Below are 26,893 nucleotides of genomic sequence, written 5' to 3'. Positions count from 1 at the left end.
GATCAACTCTCCTCCTTTAATCATCAAAACTTCCCGGCATCATCACCCACTCATTTTCCTTCCCAAAGTCGTAGAAAAAGAGTTATCCCTAGTCCTCACTGAGGCTAATCCCTCTACCTGTACCCTAGATTCCATCATCTTTCACCTCTTCCATGACCTTGGTCCCAGAATCATATCTTTTTTTTTCATGCATCTTTTATATCTCCTCTAGTGACTCCTTTCCATATGCCTACAAACATGTTCATTTCACCAATCCTAAAAACACAGGACTCTGACTCCTCTACTCTGTCCATTGACTGTCCTGTCCCTCTCCTCTTCTACTCTTCACAACCACATTTCATAATTAGTTGACTTGTGATCTCACTGAAGCAGGTACCATGTCCACTGTGGCAGATCACAATCCAACCACGCCTTTTCTTCATATGTGATTCTTGTCTACCTTCTCCTCTAGAGGATCTACCCAAGTACTTAGAAGGCTCTTCACTAAGCTTTTTGACACAGTGTCACAGATTTGTCCAGGAATACACATTAAGTATCAGAGCCAAGATTTGGAACAAGGTCCTTGGGTTCCAAAATTTGCACGTAGCACATTGTACCAGCAATTAAATTATTTTTTATAGCTGGTCTGAAAACTCTGTGTACCTTTTGTCCCTTTTCAGACATTCCGTCACCATCATTGGAGGATTAGAAAGGGGACACACAGAACCAGGGCATTTTACAATTTTCTTTGTTCCATGGGTTGCCACGGCCAAAGAATGAATCACCTTAGCACCGAATGCTTGTTGACTTGGCCTTGTGGCCCCTCTCATTCCTTGGCTTCCAAAGCACCTCTGCTGGTTCTCCTACCTCGTTAATTACTCCTTCTGTGTCTTGGAGCTCTTTGTCCACCAAAATGGGTATATTATAAGGTTCTGAGGCTCTGCTCTTGACTCTTTGTCTCTATCTCTGTCTCTGTCTGCCTGACTCTCTCTCTGTCTCTCCTCTGTCTGTCTGACTCCCTCTCCTTCCCCTCCTCTCCCTCTCTCTTCCTCTCTTCTCTTTTCTCTCTGTCTCTATCTCTCTCTCTCTCTCTCTCTCTCTCTCACACACACACACACACACACACACACACACACACACACACACACGCTCACATTTCCCTTTTCCTTCCATTCCATTTATCTCTATCCCGTCTTGAAATCTTATTTCTTCTCATGGCATCAACCATGAAGGCTATAGAGATGATAGCCAAATCTAGATTTCCAACCTGACTAATCTCCAAAAACCAGGGTCCATCCTTCCAAATTCCCATGAGAAACGTCTACCTGGATGTCCCACAGGTAATTCAAACAAACATGGCCAAAATCAAACGTATCACTTTTCCCTAAATTCCAAGTCCTCCTCCTTTCACTGTTTCTGTGAGTGACCCTACCATTTACCCAGTCTCCTATATTCCAAACCTTGGCATTACCTCGGACCCTTTCTTCTCCTTTACCTCTCATTCAAAATGGGTTGCCAGGTCTTTTGCTTCTGATATACCTCTTACTTTTGCCCCCTTCTCTCTATTCTAACCACCACCACCCTAAGTAGAGTCATGCATTACCACCCATCTGGACTATTGCTAAGGTCTCATACCAGGTCTTTCTTCCTTTGCTCTCTCCCTTCTATCTGCACTTTACACTGCTGCCAGACCAATTATTTAGTGTATGTTAAGTCATTCCTCTCCTCATAATTCTTCAATGACCCCTTTCTGTCTACCAAGTCAAGTTCAAGCTACTTTGCCTGGCATCGTCTGTTACCTCACTCTGTTTCTCCAGCCTTACATCATTTGTTCCCTTTGATGTCTTCTTTGTTCAGCCAAACTAGACTTCTCTCTGCACACCCCACCTGAACCCCCAACTCTGTGCTTTTACTCGTGGTATTCTCTGGCCTGAATGCCTTCCCTTGTGGTCCCCACCCCTTCACCACCTGTTGAATCTCTTTAAAAGTCCAACTCAAATGCCATTACCTCTATAAAACTTTCCCTATTAGTAAAGACTCTCACCCACTCAGACTTCACATAGTACTTTGTACCCCCTTCATGCTCTTACCATGTCCAGTTACTTGTATATGTGTCATAGCATTCTTTCGGATTCTAAGTGCCATGGAGGGTGAAGATCACGTATTACCTAAAATCATCTCTTCCTTTGCCTAGAATACTGTACTCTGTTCGTAGTAAGCACTTAACAAATGTTTGTTGAATTGAATTGTATTGTAATGTATTGTAGTGAAAAGAGCACTGGTGTTACAACATTCTTGGACTGAAGAAACCTAAGTTTGAATTCCAGCTCTTCCACTTGCTAGCTGTGCGTCCCTGGGCTTGTCACATAACGTCTCTAGACTTCGGTTTCTTCAACTGTAAAATTGGAACAGTAATACTCTCCCTTCCTTATTTTAGGAAATATGGAAGAAAAGCACTCTGGAAACCTTGAAGTGTTCTATAAATATGAGTTGGTGGTAGCACAAGTAGAAGGAGTAGTAAGAGTAGTAGGAATAGTAGGAAAAGCAGCAGCAGCAGCAGGGGGAGAGTGGTAATAGTAGTAATGTTGTTTAAAAAAACTCAAGCTTTGCTGTCTTGGTGGGGAGGGGGAAGGAGAGGGAGGGAAAGAAGGTTTGGAACCCAAAACCTTGTGGAACTGAGTATTGTAAACTAAAATTTAAAAATAAATTTATAAAAAAACTCAAGCTTTTAAAGTTGGGGAAAACGTTTCTGGGGACTTTAACACAGAAAGTGTGACAACGTCAAGAGAATTTGAGTGTCTTAAATACAAATATATTGAATCCTGAAGGAATCCCAAAGGACCCTGAAGCACGTGTCCCATCTTCTCCATAGGGACTAGGGCAGCCTGCTTTGTTTTGATGGTTTCAGTTTGGGATTTGCAGTAATAGGAAAGATGCATGAAGAATGCCCCTCTACCTTCTGCAAATGTTTGAGTGAGATCTGGTCTTTACATCTTTTTCTCCCTCTCAGGAAAAGGTCTGAAAGTAGTCCATCCTGGCAATCAAACCTTCCCACGGCAATGTGCCTGTACCCCTGGGTACCACTGGAGTGATGACTTTGACAGCTGTCTACGCAATGGAAAATGTGGCCCAGGCTTTGAAGCCGAAAATCCTTGTAAGACCATTTTATTTTATGGAATTTCATGTTCTTGTTTTGTAACAGTAAACAACATCATCAGGGATACACTTGCGCTGTGGTGGTAATGACAACCAGAGGTAGGCAGCAGGAGCTGTAGACCTCCGCCAAAGGTTTTCCCTGGGGAGATGATGGAGGAGTGGATCTAAATGATGGACAGACCACAGAGATTATTCCCCACACCCCCAATCTAGTTAAATGAGATGAAATCTTGTTAAGCAGATGGTCTGGGAATCTTTGATCTCTTTTCAAGGCTCAGTTCAAATCTTTCCTCTTGATCCTCCCCCTTGGTACTCTCCCCTCTAAATACAAATACCTTCATATTTACTTGGTATCCATTTAGCATTTACTTGTATGTACATATATTGTCTTCCTCTAGTACAAAGACTGGCAAAATACAGCCCATGGGCCAAATCTGGCTTCCACCTGTCTTTGTACAACCTCCAGCTAAGAATGGTTGTTACACTTTTAAAAACATAACTTTTTAACTTTTTAAAAACATAAAAAAATCATTACTAACTTGCAAGTTGTACAAAAACTGGCCTGCTCTAGTAGATTATAAGCTCCTTGAGGGCAAGGACTGTTTAGCTTTTGTCTTTATATTTTCAGTGCCAAGCACATTATTGATATTTAATAAATACTTGCTGATTTCTTGATTTGACTTGAATAAGCCTAAGTCTATGATGTGACCCCTTTGCCCCACAGCTGTAGGAATCTGTCCCTCAGCACCTCTAGCTCTATAGAAGAGTGAAGCAGACCCTGGCCTGCAAAAAGTAATAAGGGGCTCACAAATTGATACGTTAATTAAGCCTATGGAAAATATATTTCCTCAAATCTCCCTGGATGTTCCCCCTTACTTCTCTAAATCTGGTTCTGCATTAATTCAACTAAATTCAGCAAACTTCAATTACATACTTTTGATGTTGAAGGCACCACACCAGGTACCACAGGATTTAAAGAAGGGTGATATGGATTCTAATACTAGGTCTGGCCCTCATTAGTTAATTATGTTACTTGAAAATAACCAATAAGCAATTATTGGTTATTAAGTTAATTATGTTACTTGAAAATAACCAATAAGCAATTCTGGACTTCCAGTGACCTGTGACCCCACTGATGGGAATATTCTCTCCAAAGAGCCGAGAAAAAGTCATTCGTATCTTTGCTTATCCTTTGCAATTGCTGATCCCAGGATCTACTCTAAGCACCAGAGGCTTTCTTCTGAGACTTTTTTTTAGAAGCAACTAGGTTATGGAGGAGGGGGAGTGCTGGAGTTGGAGTCAGAAAGACCTGAGTTCAAATTCTGCCTCAGTCATTTACTAGGGGGATAACCCTGAGCAAATCATTCAACCCAGCTTTCTTATCTGTAAAATGGGGATAGTAATAGCCCCTACCTTGCTGGGCTGTTGTGAGGATCGAATGGGCTAATAATTGTAAAGAGCTTAGCACAGTGCCTGCCACATGTTAAGTGCTGTATAAATGTGTGTTATTATTATAACATGCTGTGGGTACCGGTACTGCTGGCACTGTTCTGCTGTCCTTTGCTGTTATGACTTGAAAGGCTCGTCACCTAGTCTGGTCATACATATCTTTGTGATGTTTTTTGCTAAAAAACAAACAAACCTTTTGTTGATAGCTTTTATTTTTGTATCACTTTTATTTCTGAGTATATCCCTTGTCTCTATATATCAAATGTCCCTTATAACAAAGCATAAAAATAAAATAGAAAAAAGCGATTTAGCAAAATTAACCAGCATATTAACTGAATCTGACATTGTATACAGTGTTTTACATGTGTCTTCCTAAAGTACAAGTCTAACTATGCTACTCCCCTCCTCTATTAACTCCTGTGATTCCCTATCACCTCTAGAATCAAATAAAAATTACCATGGAATTTAAAGCCTTCACAAACTGGCCCCATTCTCCCTTTCCGGGCTTATTGCACACTACTCCACTACACACACCATAAGCCAATCAAATCAGCCTTCTTAATTTTCCTCATACATGGCACTCTTTTCCCTATCTGTGGCTTTGCATTATCAGTCCCTGGGGGGTGTGCTGGAGTCAGCTTTAATCAACTCAGAAGAGCTAATTATTAGGTTTTCAGTGTGTTTACACCTCAGAAATCAGGCTACAAATTAGGGCTTGATTTATTGTCTTGTTGATTGTCTAGACTTAAGAAAATGTTAATAATACAGATAAAACTTGAATATGTATATGCATGAACTTCCCCCCTCATTTACCAGCACACCCTTGTATTGCCCTATAAATATTGCTTTAGAATAGCAGGAGTTCAGTAGAAAGCTAAGACAATGCAGTCATCCCCAGACTGGAGGCTGGTGACTGGACGCTAAAAATAATAATGATTAATAATAATGATGATAATAATAATAATAGCACTCACTTTTGCTTTAAGGTTTGCAAAGTGTTTTATATCCATTATGTCTTTGAACCTTACAAGACGCCTGCCATTCCCCCATGCCTGAAATGTTCTCCCTCCTCACTGTTGTGTCTTAGAATTCCTAATTTTGTTTGGTGGCTCAGCTAAGGGACCACCTTCTACATAAAACCTTTCCTGAGTCCCCTAAGCTACTAGTACCTTCCTTCCAAAATTATTCTGTAGCTGTTTTCTATATTGTATATACCTGTGTATATACATGTTGTTTCTGGTGGCTGGATTGTAACTCCATTTAGGCAAGAATTATGGCACTTAATTGATCCATAACCCCCCACTTCTGCAAAGAAGGAAGGGAGGTGGATTTTCCCATCTCTTTTCTGGGGCTGAACTTAGTCACTATAATTACACACCATTCAGTTTTTTCTTTCGATTGACATCATTAGAGTTGTTGGGTTTACTGAGGATTTTTTTCCTGTTTATTTCACTCTACATTAGTTCAAATGTTTACAACCTGATAAGTGCTTTTATCACTTAACTTCCTTGGGTCTCAGTTTCCTCATCTGTAAAATAAGGGGGTTGGTCTTTGAGGTCCATTACAGTTCTCAGTTTATGATTGTATGAGCCCAGGTATCTTCCCATGCTCCTCTGAATTCTACATATCCATCATTTTTCAAGGCAGAGTAATAAGTAACCTTTCATTGCATTCATGCACTATAATTTATTTAACCAACATCCCAATTGATGAGAACCTCCTTTACTTTGTTTCCAATATCTTGCTCCCACAAAAAGTGCTGCCATGCGTATTGTGGTGCATATGGGAACATTTTTTGTCTTTGGCTTTTTTAAACTATATGCCTGTCAGTGGGATCTCTTATCTCAAGAGTTATGGACTGTTTCTGTCACTTGTCTTCCTTGCAGGTAACTTTCATTCCAGTTTATCACTGGCATATTTACATCCACCTTGCATTTCTCCCTTTCCCTTGGGCCATCTGCAGTTGTAATTTTTTCTGATATTTTGGTGCTCAGTGATTCGCAGCCATGCAGCATCATTGAGAGTCTATTAGTATGAAAGAGATGAGTTTTCTGTCTCAGAGAGCATGCTGTATCATTGAAAGCCTTCTGTATTTTCTCAACTGCTATTCTGACCTCTTTTTTCCCTCCTATTTCCTATTCAGTCTTGGTAAATTCAAAGGCATGATGGTAAATGTTTAACAATCATCTCCTCAAAAAAAGTATTATACACTTTTAAGTTTAACCTACACTATTCACATTTTCTTAAGTCTAGACAATCAACAAAACAATAATAAATCCTTGATTTGTAGATTTGTTGATTTCTGAGTTCTAAATGCTCATATTGAAAATTTAACAAAATTTAACATTTAAGCTGGCTCCAGCACACACCTGGTACAGATGTATGCCTACCCAAGATATATATATATATATATATGGACTAATTTAATTCATTGTGCCTTCTACCATATATCATGATCAAGATGCATCCACTTGCTTTTTCCCATGTGTATTGCTAGGCTATTTTCTTTTGAGTACTCATGATCTTTTTGAGGAAGCCCTGTTGCATTCTGGGGCTAGGTGCAATCATTCATAATGCCACCCAAGACCAGAGAACCTTTCCATCTCCAGGAAACCTATTTTCTTTATAGATCATTTTCTTCAACAGCGGAAAATATGTTTGGTAAGCATGTTTCCAGATTTGGGTTGCTTGATGTTGAAAAACTGCATTGTGGGACAAAAATCTCTCTCTCTAATTGTAACTCTCGAGGAATTTCATGTGACAGTATTACTTCAGAGACACTTTGTCAGAGGGGACCCTTTAAAATAGGGATTCGTAGTTCTTTTGTTTCATAGACCTTATGGACTCTTCTCATAAGTACTTTACAGAAGTAAGTAAGTAGACCTTATATGAAACAGGTTTGTGTATCATAGATTTGGAGATGGAAAGAAAGGTTCTTAGAGGCCATATAGTCCAACCCCTTCATTTCACATATGAGAGAACTGAAGCCCAGAGACGGTTAGCATCTTACCCAAGGTCAGACAGGACCAGCGGCAAGGACAAGATTTGCATTTAGATCCTTTGATTTCAAATTCAAGTATTCTTTTCGTGGCACCATGATAACTGATGATGTTTTCTCAGTCACTTTTTGGAGGTAATCACACTGTCTATGATTTTTTCTTTTCTATAGATATTCTTTCTCCTCTGAAATATTTTAAAAATTGATCCCTTGATGCTTTAAAAAATTGTGTTGCATTATAACAGATTTCTTGGTTCAGTCCAGTTGCTATTCTCAGCTTCATTTTTTAGGTGCTATTTCTATTTCCTCAAATTAGAGTGAGAGTCAGAGTCCAAACGCTAGCTGTCATTAATGCATTGTAAAAGATTGCTTTTATCAAGTCCCTGTTTTTCAGAGTGAATAGCTTGTTTAAATGGATCAAGGTGTAGCTTTTGTAATTCCCTGATTCCAGAATTCCATATGGTGTCTTCTTAGCAGTCAAAGGACCTGGGTTCAAATGCTGCCAGTGATGCTATGTGACCTTAGACAAATTACCTTCATAGGCCTTAGTTTCTTCATTTGTAAATTGGGGGATTTGGAATAAATGGCCTCAGAAGGCTCTTTGCTCTAGATCTATGACCCTGTGGTTTTAATTTGGTACCAGTTTTGATCTTTGCTGTAGGCAGTTGATGATCTGACTGTACCCAGACAGCTGATTCTGAAATGACTCCCACATGAGTAACCACTACTTTTGATTTTCTGTGTGGATGATCTAGGAGGAAGGAGAACCACCTGTAGGACTGAGAATATAAATCAAGGCTCAGCCAGGACAGCCATGTTTGGATATTTCAAGAGGGATTATGCTGGTCGTACCAGGTCCCAGAGGGCAGAATGAGTAGCAATGGGCAAAAACTGTGAAGCTTTAAAGAGGCACATTTATACATACAGTATAATTCTAGCTAGCATTTCAGGTTTGCAAAGTGCTTTACATACAGTATCTCTTTTGATCTCATTTAACTTAGTAAAAAGGTTCCTATTAGAACTGTGAAAAGTGGAGTAGGCTGCCTTGGAACTGAATGAGTTCTCCTTAGGAGAGCTCTTCAAACAGAACTAGACGACCATGTATTTTATGGAGGAGATTTCTGTTCAGGGTTGGGATAACTTGGAGTAGACAGCCCCTGACATCTCTTCTTTCTCTGAGATTCTGTGATAGTAAGAAAGTCAACACTGGCTTATGAACAAGAGACATACTCCTAAACTATATTCATGCCCGCTATTATAGATAGTCCTAGGGTAAGCCCTCTGATTTTTAGACAAATGGCACATTTAAAAGTTCAATATACTGTAATTTTAATTGAGATGGTTCACAGAGGAATCAGAAGTGTCTTTCTGAAATCTTCTGAGACCTAGTTAGAAAGAAAGGCAAAAAAGGTGCCAGTAATTAATTCTTTATTTTATCACTTCATTCATGAAACTAGTGACTCTTTTTATGATTTCTTTTCAAGAGTAATTTGTAGCTTTAGCACCAGATAATGGCCTGGTTGCATCATCACAATGCTGTTATAATTATACTAGCCTGTGATTTTTTTCCAACAAAATTACATAGGGCTCATATGTAACATGTGTGGTTTGCAAAAACTTATAATTAACTCCCACAATACTAGAAATTTTCATTTTAGTGATGAAGTTTTTGAGAAATAGTAGAAATATTTATCACTTCCTTCCCAGGTGAGCCTTCGATTTATCCAGGAGAGCATAGGAGTTAGAGACAGAAGAGGCTTCAAAAAGCTTTTTGTCCTCATCTGAAAGATTATAATAACTCAGTTATACGGGGTGTCCCAAAAGTCCGAGTGCAGTTTTAAGCCATAAAGTTTAATAGCTATGAAAGCTATTAGAGCCTAAAACCACACTAAGACTTTTTGGGACATCCCTATTGTGCTTTGAGATATGCAAATGATAACTCTGTGAAGTATGTCACATGAGTATTGTTGCACCCATTTTATAGATGAAGAAACTAAGGCTCTGAGAAACTGTGCTTTGCCCTTGTCCATAAAAGTAGTTTGAATCTGTCACCTGACTCCAAGTCCAGAAATCTTTCAGTTCTGGCAAGTGTGGCTGAGGTTAAGGTGAAGAGATTTGTCCAAGATCACACAGAGGGTAAAGAGAAGAGCCAACATTGGAACCTAGAGTTAGCCGACTTCAGGTCTAGTGCCTTTTCTACAATACCATGCAGTCTTCCTGTAACATTTTTTAGGCGGCACAATGGATAAGAGCACTGGTCCTGGAGTCAGGAGGATCTGAGTTCAAATTTGGCCTCAGATATTTACTAACTCTGTGACCCTGGGCAAGTCAGTTAACCCCTGATTGCCTGCCCCCCCAAAGCAATATTTAATTATTTAGGGAAAAATGTGTTCTCCTCTGCTAAAATTTGAATGGGGATGGGGATGAACCGAAGGGAGGAAGGGAACAAGCATATAATTAAGTGCCTACTCCAGTGCCAGGCATGGTGCTAAGCATTTTACAAGACTAGGAGCTTTGCTCAACAGAAAGACAGGTACCCGGTATGTGATATACTTGGGCCAAAAAATCAAGAGGTTAGCATAATTCAATAGAATAATTGAATAGAATTAGAATGTTATAGAATATAATATATAATATTACATATAATAATATTATATAAAACTATACTCAATATATTATTCAATTATATTCAATGTATTATATATCATAATTATATAATGTAATGTATTATATATAATAATTATATATCAAATTAGAATAATTCTATAGAAGGAGAAGCAGCTACCTACTACAATATAGGCAGGCAAGTCTTGGTTCAGTCATAGACTCTTAGAATTGAACAGGACCTCAGCTGTCATCTCATCTACCTCCTACCTAAAACATGAATCCCTCCTACGGTATCCTCCAAAAGTGGGTTCCTCATCTGCAAAATGAGCCGGAGAAGGAAATAACAAACCGCTCCATCATCTCTGCCAAGAAAATCCCAAATGGGGTCACAGGAAGTTGGACACGACTGAAAGGATCGAACAATAAGAAAAACAACCATGAGGGAATAGAGGAGACAAGTATCAATAGCTTTTTCTAGGAATTTGACTGTGAAAGGAAGGATAGGCATAAGGCAGTGAAGAGATGAAGTCAAGTGAGGGTATTTTAAGGAGAGAGAGATCTGGGCATATTTGCAGACATCACTTGATCATGAATTAAAGAAAGTTATCAGAGAGATAATCTCCCGGATGAGACAGGAAGGGAAGAGGTAAAGGGCTATAGTTGAGGGGATATTGTTGGCAAGGAGAAAGTCCATATTTTTCTCTGAGATAAGAGAAAAGGAATCAGAGGAGATTTGACATTTAGAATTAGAGAGAAGAGGGAACTTGTACACGAGCTCCTTGAGAAAGAAAAGAGAAGACCCGATGACCTGTCCATAAAACCGTCATAAGGATCTAAATGAGGTCCAATATCTAGATGGAATGGACCTCAAGTGCTAAGTAATGGTGGTAAGGAGAGGGTCAGGAGGTGGCATTGGGGATCCTAGCCCACTGTATCAGGGGATCTGAAAAAAAGGTGCATTCAATACCTTCCGAATTTCTGCCATTAGTAGAGAGGGTGTCTTCTAGGGGTGGGATGAGCTTGTTTCCATCATTGCAAGGACACAGAGAACACGTGAGAGGAAGAGGCCTAAAGTAAATGATAATTTGGTATCAGTTGATTGGGTTTTCCATAGAGAGAGAGCTGGATAGAGACATGACAGGGATAGGATTGATGTAGATGGGATTCAGGTATGAGAAATAGTAGCAAGGGAACCAAATTTTTGCCTAGGCAGCTTTCAGCTCTGAATCACAGGACTTCAGGGTAGAGAGGAGTTTGCTGGCTATAGGACAATAGATCAATTGTCACACCCTTCCCATTAGCCATGGTATTTGTGCCCAGGCCTCAGCTCAGAGTTGATTTGATTATCATGCCCTGAGCAAAATGTGGAAGGGTGGGAGTGGGAGTCTGGGCCAAGTCGGGTAGTAGGGGGTGGTGGCAGGAAGCCAAATGGCAAGCAGCCTGGCATATAGAGCCTATGGAGGGCTGAGGCATGGTTTATTTATTTACCCTCTCATCATCAGCAAGGTCAATTCTATCCCAGACCCCAGCTTTGACACAGATTTGATTTTCAAATCAATGAGAGGCCACAGGAATCTGAGACCACATGACAGGAGGTGTAATGCCTGGTAATTTGATGGCTATAAAAGACCATGACACCACTTGTGTAAAAAACAGCTCAATACTTCAAGGTATTGAGGTACCTGTACTTAGACCAGACTTTAATATTGATTAGGAGTCAAAAGCCCTGTGTTAGAATTCTGGCACTGCTTTTAATTATGCTCCGGTGATGATCCTGAGTTGTCCCAGACTATGTCAGTGGATGCTGAGAAGAAGAACTTAGTGATGGACTGTACATCATCTGAGGACCAGCCTAAGTTATATGGATTTATCACAAGTTTGGCCACAGTGAGATGAATTTTTTGACCACAATAACTCTCCAAGACTATCCACTAGGGCCAGAAGGATTGGGATCTGCATTGCTGGAGGGGACACCCACACTAGGGATCCTTGGACTACTGAAGAAATATTATATGAAGGTTTTTGTTGGTGGTTTATAGGTACTATACTTTAACACTGATGGGAATATTGGAGCATAAACATTGTAACCATCTACTCTTTGGAATATGAACTTAATGATTCAACAAAAACAACCATATAAGCAAACAAAAAATTGATTTACGGAAAACCATAAACTCCAGTTTAGAGTTCGTTTTAAAATATGTATATTAGCTTTAACAAAATAATGACAATAGCCCGGCTTGCTTCTGCTTCCCTTCTGATCTCTTTTTCTTCTATATGTTTTTTCAGATTTTGTTGCTGTTGTTATTAATTATCATCATTACTATTATTATGTCTTTTTCTTTTTATGTAGTTGTTGTCCCTGTGCTTATGGCCCTTTTGCATCTGCTCTCATTATTCTATGTTATTTCATCTCTTTTCATATTTGTGTTCTTCATGTTTGTAATTTCTTATGGTGCAATAATATTCTATTATATCCAGATTCTCTCCCATCTACCTCCCAAGCTCTCTGAAAGGCAAGCATATGATATCAATTATACATAGCATGCCTTTTAGAATTGATAAACTAGTTCATTGAAATGACATTGAGGTCACACTGGATATTATTTTCAGTTTTACACATATATACTATTTCACAAGGAAATCATACAATCACTCAGGCTTAAAAGGAACCTCAGACATCATCTAACCCAACCTCTTCCTATTGCAAACAAGGAAGCAGACCAAAGAGATTGAGTGACTTGCCCAATAATATATGGAAATAAGTAGCAGAGGAAAATGAGAAGTAATTAGTATAGTCAGGACTCAAGGCCATGTCTTCTGACTCCCAATGCAATGGTTTCTACTACCTATATCAATTTGGGAGATGGAAGCTCAGGGGTTTGGGGACCCAGGCAGAGAGCTAGGGCACAGAGGGATCATGAACCAAAGAAAGCATGAATGTATACATGGGAATCTATGTATCAGGCATGGGGGTGACAGGAGCAAGAATGGAGGTTGGTAGTGAGCCAAAGGTTTTCTCTAGCAGAAATGAGAGTGTTTGTCTTATAATTCCTGCTCAGAGCCAGAACTGAGGTGGCAGCAGGCCTGAACCTTCAGGAAGAGACAATTAGACACACCTGGATGGAGCACAGGAGGAGAAAGCAGGAGGAAAGAACAGCAATACCACTGAAGTGTTGTGATGTGTCACTTGAATAGGCTTCATTGTGTTGTTTTTTTATGCCGCAGTACAGCCAAACAATGATCCAGGATGTAAGCCATGTCTCGTGGGCTACTTCTCCGACGCTTTTTCTTCCAACAAGTGTAAATCCTGGACCAAGTAAGTGAACTTCATAGTGAAATTACACACAATTGCAAATGAATACACACAGAGAGGAGAGATGGGAGGAATGCTACAGAATTTAAACAACAGGAAGGAAGGAAGGAAGGAAGGAAGGAAGGAAGGAAGGAAGGAAGGAAGGAAGGAAGGAAGGAAGGAAGGAAGGAAGGGAGGGGAGGGGGGAGGGAGGGAGAGACTTATTAAGTGCCTACTGTATATGTCCTGCACTGTACTAAGTACAATATTATCTCATTTGATCTTCTACAAGGGGCTATTATTATCCCATTTTACAGTTGAGGAAGCTGAGACATATGGAGTGAGTAACTTGCCCAGGGTCACATAGTGAGTCAGTGTCTGAGGCAGAATTTGAATTTAGATCTTCCTGAATCCAACAGACCTAGTACTCTAATTTATTTGTATTGATAAGTTGTATCATATTCAGGCTGTGTCCACATGATATCCAGACAAAGGGTTAATTCATTCAACTCAATGAAAAAGGATTGATTGAGCCATTTCTTTGACTTTAGTTGCCTAAAACAGGAACTTCCAATCACTTCACCCTCACTCTAACAGAGAATATTTTAAAGAATTTCGTTTTAGCAGCTCCTTCCTTACTTTTTATTGAACTTGTGTTTGTACTTGCTTTTACTTAATTTCTCTATTTCCCTTTAAATTATCTCCCAGTCTTTCCTTGATATATTATTTTCCCTTCTTTCATTGTCATAAGTTTATCATATGCCACTTACAAGTAATCGGAACTAATAATAATAAAAAAGGGATTAAAATCCAATATAGAAAGATGGCCATCCCCTAGTGGGCAGACTGCTGGTGATGAGCCTCCCAGCCTCAGCCAAGCTGGTTTCTGGATGGCAGCTGAAAGCTGCTGTCAGGACTGTCCTAGAAACTTTTCTAACCAGATGGGACCAGCCTGAGTTTGAGCTCCATTGGCAGAGCTTTGGAGAACCCAGGATCAACATTCGGGGAGGATTCTGTAGAGGAAAAATAAGAAATGCTTCATCAATTTGCATTTTACATAAATTTTAAAGATAGATTTTAGTTTTAACTGTTTTAAATAAATCCTTATGAAATGTAAAGAAATCTTTTAAGTAGTTGTGATTAAGGAGGGTAAGCACTTAGCTACTGTAGACTTTTAATAATGTTCCAAAAAACAAACACATTTTCTTATGAGATCTTTATACTTTTTTGTAAAACAAGATTCCATGAGGGTTAAACACAAATTATATTTTATCATGATTATTTGTGTTCCCTGGGCACTTATTTCCATCTGATTTTTTTTTATTCCACATAGCCATTTTGTAAAAGCTTTCTATGTTTCCAACTTGTCCATCTTTTCATAACCATTGGAATCTGTCACTAATCCTCTGTAATTCAGGAAGGGATATTCAACATTTCCTTCACCAAAAATATAAAACTGAGCTATAAATGACTATATTTCCACATATTTCCCAGGGAACGTTGACTGGGGTTTTCATTGTGTTTCTTCTTTTCTTTTTTGAGAGCATAATGTAAAGTCATTAATTTATATATCTATTTTTTATTTTGCAGCTGCAGCAATCTTGGAATGGTAGAAAAAATTCCTGGGACTGATAAGTCAGATGTGGTTTGTGATCCTTTGCCATCTGAAAAACCAAAACATGGTATATGATTTACAAAAGTACATGGTAGTTAGAAGACATGCTGCAACACAATAAACTATTTCATATTCTGACTAAATTATGCGCTATGTATTGAGTGGAACTGTTTACTTTTCATTTTGTGTTTGGAATGACACCAATTATTAGTACAGTAATTAACTTTCCATCAGTATTTCTATAGTATGAGTCATTCTGAGTGTATTGACTCAGAATTTTCTAGGTTGGTGCTTGAGAGACAATGTTGCACTTATGTAGACAGGAGAAGAAAAAAGATCTAGCTATGTAAATGGGCAAAGATAGCTTTAACATCAGGGCAGGGGTGGGTAGGATAGAGTGGGGCAACGCTGGGAGTCATTCGGGGGCCAGCAATGTGTTAGAATCCAACTCTGATTAATCAGGAAAAGTGGGAGGTAGTTAGATTGGTGGAGGGGAAGCTTCTTCTTTGTCATGTTTGTTTCAGGTAGAGGCCAGATGTGGCCAACTGTAGGAATGTGTCTGTTATACGAAGAAATGGAAAGCTGAGTAGTCAAGTGTGAGGAGTTAAAGGTGGGGCCGGACGGATCTTTGTAAACTGTGTGAAGACAAATGAGGCAGAGAACAGTGGAAAAGAGTAGATCAGATCATTTTGGAGTAGGACCTGGCCACCGAGGTGCCTACAGTGAACAGATACAGAGATAAAGGAAATAACTGAGGGCCAGCATCAAGGAATTCTCGGTTCTCTCATATTGGGATCCTCTCTTATAATGATGACATTTATATAGTGTTTTAAGGTTGGCATTTATATAAGGTCTTAAGGTTGGCATTTAGCTAGTGTTTTAAGGTTCCCAAAGCACTTAAAGATGTTTTCTCATTTCATTCTTACAATAACCCTGTAGGTTTGGTGCTGGTATCGTCCCCACTTTATAGATGGGGAAATGAAGGCTGAGAGATTACTTATTTAGGGCCATGTAGCTACTAAGTGTTTGGGACTAGATTTGAACTGAAATCTTTCTGACTCTAAGACCTGAACTCTCTCCCCTGTGACACCTTATTTTGTGGCTCTTGAAGGAGTAAAAGGCTTGAAGAAGGTGGTAGGAGTTAGGAGGGTTTTCTTCTAACCCTTCGAGCAAAGCCTGTTCTACTACATCACCTCGGTGAGGAGCTGAGCTTGCTGTTACGTCAGTGGGACACATACTCTAGCAGAGCTTGAGGCTCAAAAAGGCTTTTAATTTGCATGAAATCACAGAATCTCAGCGCTCAGAGGCAGGTAAATCCAAACCCTCCCTGAGAGAACTTCCCTTTAACATATCCCTGACCAGTGGTCATCCAGCTTTTCCTTGAACATCTACAGTGCAGAAGGGCCCTCTTCCCCAGAGGCAGCACATTCCACATTTTGGGTGGTGAGTCAGTAGAAAGTTTTTCTTTACATCAAATCGAATTCTACCTCAGTAGCTCATTTAATTCTGTTCTCAGGCTCAGCTGAATAAATTTAATCTTCCCAATCAAATGACAGCCCTCTAAATACTTTAAGACAGTTCATACCTCCCCTTAAGTCTTCTACTTTAAACTAAACTACTTGTTTCGTAAACTCATGTCCCTTTGACAGGTCTCTAATCCCTCTAGGTCTAATTAGGCAGTGAGATGACATAGTGAATTGACTGGGGGCCTTGGAGTTCGAAAGACCCAAGTTCAGCCTCAGACTCTTAATAAGCTGTGTGTCCCTGAACAACTCACTTAACTACTCTGGGCTTCCATTTTCTCATCTGTGAAGTGAAGGAGTTGAATTCAATGTATTCTAAGGTCCCCTCTGGCTCTAAATCTAGGATCCTTTGATCCCTCAGTGACCTAACTGCCCTCCCCTGGGTATTTCAGTTTGTCAGTGTTCTTCCTAAAATGTGGTACTGAATTCTCAGATGTAGCCTGACTAGATAGAGCAGAGTGGGACAAGACTGCCAGTCAACAATCAGTTGACAAGCCTTTATTAAGTGCCTACTATGTGACAAGAGAAGCCCTGAACATTTGGGCTTCTCTTAATTCAATTTGAGATAACATTGGATTTTTTGGCCAACAAGTTAGACTGATGACTCAGCCATCCTGCACTATAATTTTTCACATGAAATATTAGCTAGCCATGCCTCCCCAGCTCAGGCCTCATAACCTTGACTGTCTGAATTCAAGTGTAGAAAGATACAGTCATCTCTACATTTCATCTTATTAGGTCCAGCAAATAATTCTGGACAATCAAGGTCTTGTACCATCCTAGTGCTGTCTGTAACATGTTGGCTATCATTCCCATTCTTGTGTTTCTGAGTCTGATAATTATACTTATCATTTATCCAAGTCATTGATTTTTTTAAAAATGTTAATAGGACAACACATAGAACTCTCTTTAAGGTGACATCAGACTCTTGCTTATTACTCTTTGGGTCTAGACATTTAACCAGTTACAAATCACCCAATTCACATTTCATCCTGTCTACCAGAATGGCATGAGACGCTTTATCAAATGCTTTGCTGTACCTAAGCCTTCTCCTCATTTAGTAAATCCTTTCAAAAAAGTAAATTAAATTAGATTCTTGAGACAGTTCTCTCCCTTTTCTTTTTCATTGAAATTGTTTTTCTTTGTTCAGAATCTCATTCTTAAGAGCTTATCATCTCTGAGCCAGCTTCTCCTGCAAATCATGCCTATCCTATCCTATAGACAAATTAGAATCTGCTCTCCTAAAATCTGGAATGTATGGCAATGCTATGCCCAAATTTTCTTTCCTCTATCTCAAATTTTAAGACTGAGTGATCACTTCTCTCTGAAGTTCTTATCATTTCTACCCATCCCCACCCGCCACCTGCCATCCAGCAACTTGTTTCTATTTGTTAGTAAGAATTAGATCCAGAATAAGTATTCTGCTCAATGGTCCCCACACCTTTTGAAGGATAAAATTGTCTTTTAGGGAAGACAAGAAATTATTAGTTGCTTTTCTTGGGGCCAGAGAGAGAACTTCGTCAGAAGTATGAATGACTGAAGTATCCTCTCACTACTGCTATATTACACTTCTGTGTTCAGGCTTGTGATTTGTTTCTTGTAATTCTGATTTATTTCTTCCTTCGTGTCCATGTGGTCTATAGGATATTTTGATGACAATATTGCTTCTGTTTCTGTCTCCATTGATTTTCATCCAAATGCTCTCCACCATGCTTCCATCCTTTGTTTCCTGAATTTCCTTACATGAAACATATATTAATGTTCATTGTTACTTACATACTTCCCCTCTCCTTGTCCTGTTGTTGTTTTTTAACAAGGCATACTCTTCCAAAATGACATCAGTTGTTCAGTCATGTCTGACTTTTTGTGGCCCCATTTGGGGTTTTCTTGGCAAAGATACTGCAGTGGTTTGCCATTTTCTTTTTCAGCTCATTTTACAGATGTGGAAACTGAGGCAAACAGAGTTAAGTGACTTGTTCGGGGTCACACAGCTCCCTTTCTTATTGCTGTTCCTTTCTATGGTAACTGATGTGGTAGATATCACAGGGCAACTAGGTCAAGCAGTGTATAGAGTGCCAGGCCTGAAGTCATCTTCTTGTGTTCAAATCTGGTCTCAGACACTTATTAGCTGTGTGATCCTGGGCAAATCACTTAACTCTGTTTGCCTCAGTTTCCTCGTCTATAAAATAAGCTGGAGAAGGAAACAGCAAACCATTGCAATATCTTTGCCAAGAAAACCCAAATGGGGCCACAAAGAATCAGACATGACTGAACAACAACAAAATGGCAGATATTGGTAAACCATTTTCTTCATTATCCTACTATGTTCATTTTAAAGCCGCCTTATTCTACATTAGCAGCGTGAGGTGCAAAATGGATCAGTTCGACTACATTAAATTAAAAAATGTTTTGAGATTTTTGTTTGTCTTTTATAAATAAAATAAATGTAACAAAGATCAGAAGGAAAGCAGAAAATTAGGGGAAAAATTTCATAGACAGATTCTCAGATAAAGGTCTCACATCTCAAATATATAAAGAACTTTGTCAAATCTATAACGAGTCATTCCCCAATTGTTAAATGGTCAAAGGGTATGAACAGGCAGTTTTCTGATGAAGAAATCAAAACAATTTATAGTCATATGAAAAAATGCTCTAAATCATTATGTTCTATGTTGTAAGATTCTGGGGAAATAGAACTTTTATTAGCCCTCCATCTGGTGACAAGAGCCAGTTACTCCGGTATTTTAAACCGTAGTCTAGAAATCCAAACCTTGTTTTCAGATATGCTCCTGTTGGAGGGCAGTGTGGGAAGCAGACCTATGACCCTACTTCCTCAGTGTAGGGACCTCTTGGTGAGGCATTTCCTCCATCAACATACATTGGAACCTTCTCTGTAATATAGAGAGCTGCCTGAGGCCCTGAGAGGTTAAGTAATTTGCCTAGAGTCAATATGTGTCTGACAGGTACCATGGCCTTCAAGAACCATTTACTTCCCAAATATGCCTTTCTCTTCTGAAGCCCCCGTACTATAGTGTAAGAAATGATGAAAATATCTCCTTTACCCCTAGGGTCTTCATTTTCTTGCCCAGGATTTTATAATCCCTTAGCAAAGCTCCCTGGTCCCCCACCTGTCATCTAAGTACCAGCCCAGCTGAATTTGGAAAGGTTCACAGGCCTTCAAGTGATGATGATTTTTTTTTGTCACAACCAGTTAAGTCACTTGCTAAAGTATGGTGAAATTCTTTTTGGTACCACATTGGCGAATTATGAAGTCTTTAATAAAGGTTGTTATTCTAGAAATGTTGAATTACATGATTTGGGGGCATGGGAAAGAGAATTTTTTTGAAGTTTATAGAATAAAACCAAATGTTATACTAATGCATATTTTTTCCCCATACAGAATCACCAAAATACTTACACAGTGTAATCTTTCTGCTCCTCCTGGCATGTTTGGCAGTAATTACAGTCATCATCTTTGGGATCTACTATAGGAGGGAAGGGAAAGCTCTGACAGGTACTGTGTCTCTGAGTAGCCGTTCAGAAGCTGTCTCACGAGAAAACTTGTGTTTCTGGATGTATGTTTTCTTAATTTGTCAAGTCAAGTCAGCAAGCCTTTATTAAGTGTCAGCTATGTGCCAGACACGATGCTGAAAATTGTCATGCTAAGCTATTTTTTATTTAAACCAGCCCAAGCAGCCAATCGTATTTGATCGATTTTCTCTAAGTGCAAAGAGTGTGTGATTTGTTGAGCACATAGCTTCCCAAACATATCGAACTCTTCTGGCCATCAGAAAGCTGGAGGTTCTGTAGGGCAGCACATATTCATGTAGGAGAGGACTGTGCTTCCATTTATTTGTTCATTGATTGCTAAATGTAAACTTTAAACAATATCAGAAATACAACTATGCTTATTATATATGTATACACATCTAAATATAGAAAAAACATATATATGTATATATATACATACATAGATATACACGTAAGTGCTTACTCTCTTTGTCCTCTGTCTCTTTTCTCTCTTCCCCTCTTCTTCTCCCTCTCACTTTCACTCTTTCTCTCCCTCTCATTTTCTATCTTTCTCTCATTTCCTCTCTCTCACTCTTTATCATTTTCTTCCCCTCTCTTTCCCTTCCTCCCTCTCTCCCTTCTGTAGCAGTTTACTTCCAAAGCTCCCTTTCTTCCATTTAAAAAAACTAGTATATTAAGAGGTACTATAGCAATGTTTCCATCTGTTGACTAAATGTGACCTCTTACTCCTCCAATCTGCTGTGGTGCTTATGGCTGCATCGTTTTGCATGGTACTTATTACATGCTGGCTGTCACCAATGTGGCATTTATTACATGAGGTCTGTTGCGCTTAATTAAGGAAACATTTACTAAAAACATAGCATATGCAGAGGCATTATTCTGGACACTAGAGGTACAGTTCTGGTTTGTAACCATGTCTTATCTCCTTAACAAGATTGTAAGCTCCCTGATGTCAGGAGGACCCTAACTGATGTAGCTTTATATTTGTTCACAGCATCCGGCATAGTGCCTTGCGTTTATTAGGGACTTAACAAATATTTATTGAATAAATGAATGAATAGGTATAGCTGTATTCACCATCAGGTTTTTTTGTGTGGACGGATCACATTTTGATTTTTAAAAAGTAAAAATATCTTTCTGAGGAAGGAGCGAAATGTTCTTCATCAACTGTCACCATTAAATAGACACTAGAATTTTAAAAAGACTTTTGGATAGTAATCTGGTGATCCCTTTTGGATTATTTTAAAACACTTGTACTCTTTGAGGGACAACCCTTCTATATCTAGGCTTGATCCCATCCCTACCTATCTTTGGGAGGAGATTGCTCTCACTATCATCCACTCGCTTTAATCTTCAACCTCTCTCAATCTTCTGGTTCCATCCTTGCTCCTTTACACACCTACTCCCATCCTTAAATAAATAAATAAAATAAACCCTTCACTATACCTTACCATCCCCTCAAGCTTCCAGATTATATCTCTCCTCTCTTTCCCAGACAACTCATGGAAAAAGCTGTCTATACTTGTTACCTCCCTCTCCTCTCACCCACTCCTCAGCCTTTTGCAGTCTATCTTCCAATTATCCCTTAACTGTAACTTCTGTCTCCAAAGTTACCAGTGATTTCTTAATTACCAAATCTGATGGTCTTTTCTCAGTCCTCATCCTTATTGACCCCTTTGCAGCATTTGGCACTGCTGACCACAGTCTCTTCCTCATTATTTTTTTCCTTTCTGGGTTTTCATGGTTCTCCTTCCTATTTGATCTTCCCTTCTTAGCCTCCTTTTATGGATTCATCATCCATATTATGATATATGTGGTTCTACCCCACATCTCTGTCCTAGGTCCTCTTATTTTCCCACAGTACTGTAAAGATCACATATATTTGGTGTCAATATCCACACTGTAGTGCTTTGTTTCTTCCACAATGGTGTGTGGACACCAATTTACTCTCCGGGCTGGGCTGGCTATGTCACTTCAACCTACTTTTACAATATAGTACTAGATTCCCAGAGAAGTAGCACCAGCACCATTACACTCAAATTGTCTCAAAGTCTAGGAGTAATCTTGTTAGTAGGAGAATATACTCATCACTTTATCTCTTGAGCCCCTGCTCATGTGTTTCCATTTATGCAAACCAGTCACTCCAAATGGTGACATTTTTATGTCATAATCTTAACTGTTTGCTAAGCAGTGAAACAAAAGAAATAATACCTTTACAAGTATTCATATATTAAAGCAAGTGGAAGGATAATAAAATACATCATAATTCACACATAAGCACTCTCCCACCAATGCATTCAGTATATGTGTGGAAGAATTGGCATACATAAGAAACTAGCATGGAAATACATAAGGGAGTAAAATCCAAAGACATACAACTCTGGATTTCAGACATTGGTCCCTTTAGGATTATCTGCACCACACAGAACCACTTTTCTGCCAACTGTTTGTCTGCTTATCCTCATTGCTGTTCAACTTGGCAAATCCTCTTCTTTTCCATTTTTTAACTGACATAGCATTTACAAGCTTTTTCAATCACACTAAAAGAGTATATGAATAGTGTGATAGTATTAATTTGGATAATGGTTAGTTCCCTTTAAGCCACAGAACTGTAAAGCCTACCAGTCTGGCTATAGCTGGGCACAGTGGTCCAGCTCAGTCCAGCCAGCTATTCACTTACCTGGATGCCGTGTTGTACAGTCAAATTGTAGTAAACAGAGCTTATAGCAAAAAGTTAAGCTTGGCTCTCTAGGCAGGGAAAACCAGCCTCACCAGCTCTTCACTCACAAGGATTCTACATCCCCCTATTACATTTCAGTATCTCTTCCGATATAACCAAAAAAATTTCATAACATCTTTCCCCTTTCTGCTTTTCCCTCCCAAACTAAAGAAGACAGAAGAGGGCAACAGGCATTTCTGAGAGGCTTCACCTTTCTTAAGCTCTAGAGGGCACCAAAGAATAATATCTGGAATTGAAGCTCTTAGCCATTGAAATTCACCCTTTCTAAATAATCAAGAATCATGATGATGCCTTCTGTCTTCTGACTGCTCCACGTGCCTCTTCTTTACACACAGTTCCAATAGATTTGATTTTCTTCCCTTGCTGTTCTTTCAACCTCCACTTGTCAGGCACTTCTCTCTTCAGTTTTAGCCTAAACTTCAACCCTCTATAACCGATATAATTTAATGACTTAAATTAGAGCCTCCTGGCATTTACTGACTCCACTTAAAAGGCAACAAGAAGCCAAATTTCCACTAGGAAATTCCAAACTTTATTTAATCCTCAATCTTCAAATGGTTAGGTATTTTAATTTTGTGTGTATGTGTGTTTTTTGAATCTTATATCTTAAAATTGTTTTATGCAAATAAGCTGAGGCATCACAGTGCCCTGCAGCTCTGTGTTCTCAACATGGTCTACCATCTCATTTTGTATTCTACAAATTGTGTTTCTTCATCTTCTTATTTATCCAGTTTTTAATAAATAAAAGTTCTTTTTCTGCCCCCTTAAAGCATCAACTGTTCACATACAAGTAAGGCATTGCTGTACATGTTTCACAAAAAGATTTAAGTCTTCATATTTTTTCTAAAGTTCGTTTTCTGTTGCTCAGATCCCATATGACAACCATGTTTCTTTACATACTTTAACAGTTTTTATTAAACAAAAGTTTTTCCTACTCTTTTCAGACATAAAAATATTTATCTACCTCAAAAACAATATTTTTCCTCTGTTGCCAGTTGATTTTAACATTTTCTTCATATAAAAAATACACTTTGTATCCTTTCAGCACTAATTTGTATGAAAAGAGAAGTAAAGGGGACAGCATCTGTATTTTCTCATTTGGTGACTTCATCACCTCATATGGTTTAAGTATTACCTCTAGTTGTACTATCCAAATTACCAGATATCCAGTCCTAGTATCTCTCCTGAACTTCAGTTCTACAACTCCAGTTGCCCGTTGGAATTTCAAACTGGATGTCTCGCAGATATATCAAACTTATTAACATGTCCAAAATAAAGTTCATTATCTTTCCCCTCATACCTACCTATTTTCTGGACTTTCAGGTTTCTGTGAAGAAACATCCTCTCAGTCTTTCTGTTACTTTTAGCTCTTCACTCTCAAGTTATCCCACATATCCATTTATCAGAACTTATCATTTCTACCTCAGTGACACTTCTCACATCCATCCCCTTCTCTCTTATCACACTGGTGCTCTGGTGCTCATTACCCCTCTTTGGACTATTGGACTAGCCTCTTAATTGATGGCTATGCCTCATTCCATTCCAGCCTCCACACAGCTGCCAAAACACCTTTCCTAAAGTGTTTATCTGACTATGTCACGCCTTTACTCAATAAATTCCAATGGATCAAATTTAAACTCCTCTGTCATTGAAAACTCTTTACAACTTGGCCCTGAGCTACTTTTCCAGACTTATTGACTACTGCTCTGCTTCATACACACTACAGTCCAGCCAAATTGGCCATTGCACTCCATCTTGCATTGCTGCCTTTTCACCGGCAGGTCCCTTTCTCATCTTTCTTTTTAGAATCCCTATTTTCTTTCATTAACTCACCTTCTATAGGAACTCTTTCCTGATTGTCCTCAGTTGTCACTACCTTCTTCCCTGCCCCCCATTACATTTATTTGGTATCTACATATCCAAGAGGTTCCAAAAGTCTTAGTTCATTTAAAGCTTTAATAGTTTTTTAATCATCCTGTATACATTTGTGCTCTCTCTTTTCTTGTTCTTCTTGTTCGTGTTCTTCTCCTGCTGCTGCTGCTTCTGTTTCTTCTCCTCCTCCTCCTCCTCTTCTTCCTCCTCCTCCTCCTTCCTCTCTCTCTCTCTCTCTCTCTCTCTCTCTCTCTCTCTCTCTTTCTCTCCATCTCTCTCCATTCCTTCTTCAATTTGTCTCATTGATCCTCCTCAATCTCCTTTAATAGATCATCATCCATGTCCCACTGCCCCCCCCCAATTGTGGACATCTCTAAAGACTGTGTCCTGGACCCTCTCCTTTTCTCTGTTTATAATCTGTTTTGGTGATCTCAGTGTTGTCACCAGTGTTTTTCCTTTTCTTTATTATTCCAGCTCATCTGTGGCTCTGGATCAATGACACATGCAGCATTCTGAGACGAAATAAGGTAAAGCCAAATGTGTTTGTGTATTCATTTTGTTCTTTTTGAACCCAACTTCATTATGTAGCAGAAAGAGAATTGGTCTTGGAGTCAGGAAAGGCTGGAACTGAGATCCTAATTCAAACACTGACCAGATGTATGACTGTGTGCAAGTCACTTTATCTCTCAAGAGCCTTAGTTTTCTCGTCTCCAAAACGGGAATAATAATGCCTTCACTACTTATCTCACTGGTTTTGTTATGAGGATCAAACAAGGTCATATCTATAAAGCATTTGGTAAGCCTTAATGTGCTAAATATCATTTATCATAGTTCTAATAATTATCATTACTGCCGAAAACAAAGCATGACATTTTCTTCCGCAGTCCTCCATTGTAGTCACTCTTTTTTTTGAGTGGGAAGGAACACAAATGACTTAAATTTTTATTTTCATTAAGAAAGAACCTTTTGGAACCTGATCAATTAAGAACATTTCCATATATCTCCACAAACCTGATTCTACCTCATTCATTTGCTTAAATTTATGGCGACTTCAGATGGAATTTGGCTAATGAAGAATGATGAGGTCTCGAGATTGAGTCACCTTCTGGGGGGAGGATAAAAGGGGCCAAGGTATTGAAGAACGCTGTTAGCTACATGCAGTAGTCATAGCTTTTGAAATACAAAATTTCTGTCTCAGCTTCCAAAACTCACATTGTTTAATATTTCTGAAATATCTATAAATAAGGAAGATACTTGGTACACCATATGTGACGTCAAACCTCTCTAAATACTGTTTGTCTTAAGTTCTAACCATCTGTGTTCTTTATCTGTGACATAAACATTCAGAGACACACACATACACACACATACTTTCCAGAGAATCAAGGCTTTTTTTGTACTCTGTAATGTGCTGTGTACCAAAAAATTAGGGAAAAAAGATTTCCATTGCATCTGAAATTATAACATCATCAGCATTATGAACAGATGGCTCTTTCTCACAATGAAATGTTTCCTATTCTTAATTAAACATGATGAGTATTTTTAGCAAAATGACAGGTTTTTTTTTGTAAGCCTGGTACTAGTAGAAAGGAGAGGTTGGAAGTCAAGAGACTTAGATTCACTTCTTGGCTTCAGCCCTTCCCAGTGCTGGAACATGGGCAGTTGACTTAATCTCTCCAAGCCTTTGTTTCCTCACTTGTAAATTGAGAATACTGCTACCTCCATGAATTATTATGAAGAACGTGCTCTGGAAGCCATACAACTTCATATAAATCCAAATTGGTATTAGTACATACATGGATTTTATCATGTAAATTATTATCTAATTCTGTACTTTTGTTATAGCCTTCGAATATAAAAAAGTTTCTTTCTAAAGATTTTTAGCTTGGAATTATTTTGATTTTGACTTCACTTTGTAAATCTCCCTCATTTAAAAAAAAGATGTGAACCAAAAGGAAAAGGGCATAGTTGAATGGTGCTGTGTTAAACCCTGTAGTTTCTGGTAACATCCATAGGATACTAATGTCTATATAAGAACGGCTGACAGCTATATCACTTTGGAACTCTCAGCTCCTTTCCCTCTTCCCCTGGGGCCCCTTCCTCTGATAGGAGGATAGAGAGCTCCTTC

At 38.9% G+C, this 26,893-nt stretch overlaps 1 protein-coding gene across 2 annotated transcripts in view; it reads left to right on the top strand.

The window, feature by feature from the left end:
- The window catches only part of TNFRSF11A (TNF receptor superfamily member 11a), a 120,089-nt gene that overhangs the window by 73,201 nt on the left and 19,995 nt on the right, over positions 1-26,893 (top strand). For both annotated transcript variants that reach the window (XM_036742168.1, XM_036742167.1), the window contains 5 exons: positions 2,990-3,133; positions 13,418-13,508; positions 15,075-15,166; positions 20,023-20,136; positions 25,240-25,292. In XM_036742168.1, the coding sequence (XP_036598063.1) occupies positions 2,990-3,133; positions 13,418-13,508; positions 15,075-15,166; positions 20,023-20,136; positions 25,240-25,292 (494 nt within the window). The remainder of the gene's footprint in view (positions 1-2,989; positions 3,134-13,417; positions 13,509-15,074; positions 15,167-20,022; positions 20,137-25,239; positions 25,293-26,893) is intronic.

The sequence above is a fragment of the Trichosurus vulpecula genome, chromosome 1 (assembly GCF_011100635.1).
Source record: "Trichosurus vulpecula isolate mTriVul1 chromosome 1, mTriVul1.pri, whole genome shotgun sequence".
Lineage (NCBI taxonomy): Eukaryota > Metazoa > Chordata > Mammalia > Diprotodontia > Phalangeridae > Trichosurus > Trichosurus vulpecula.
The sequence above is the reverse complement of the archived record's forward strand: the minus strand, read 5'-3'. Positions and strand labels throughout refer to the sequence as shown.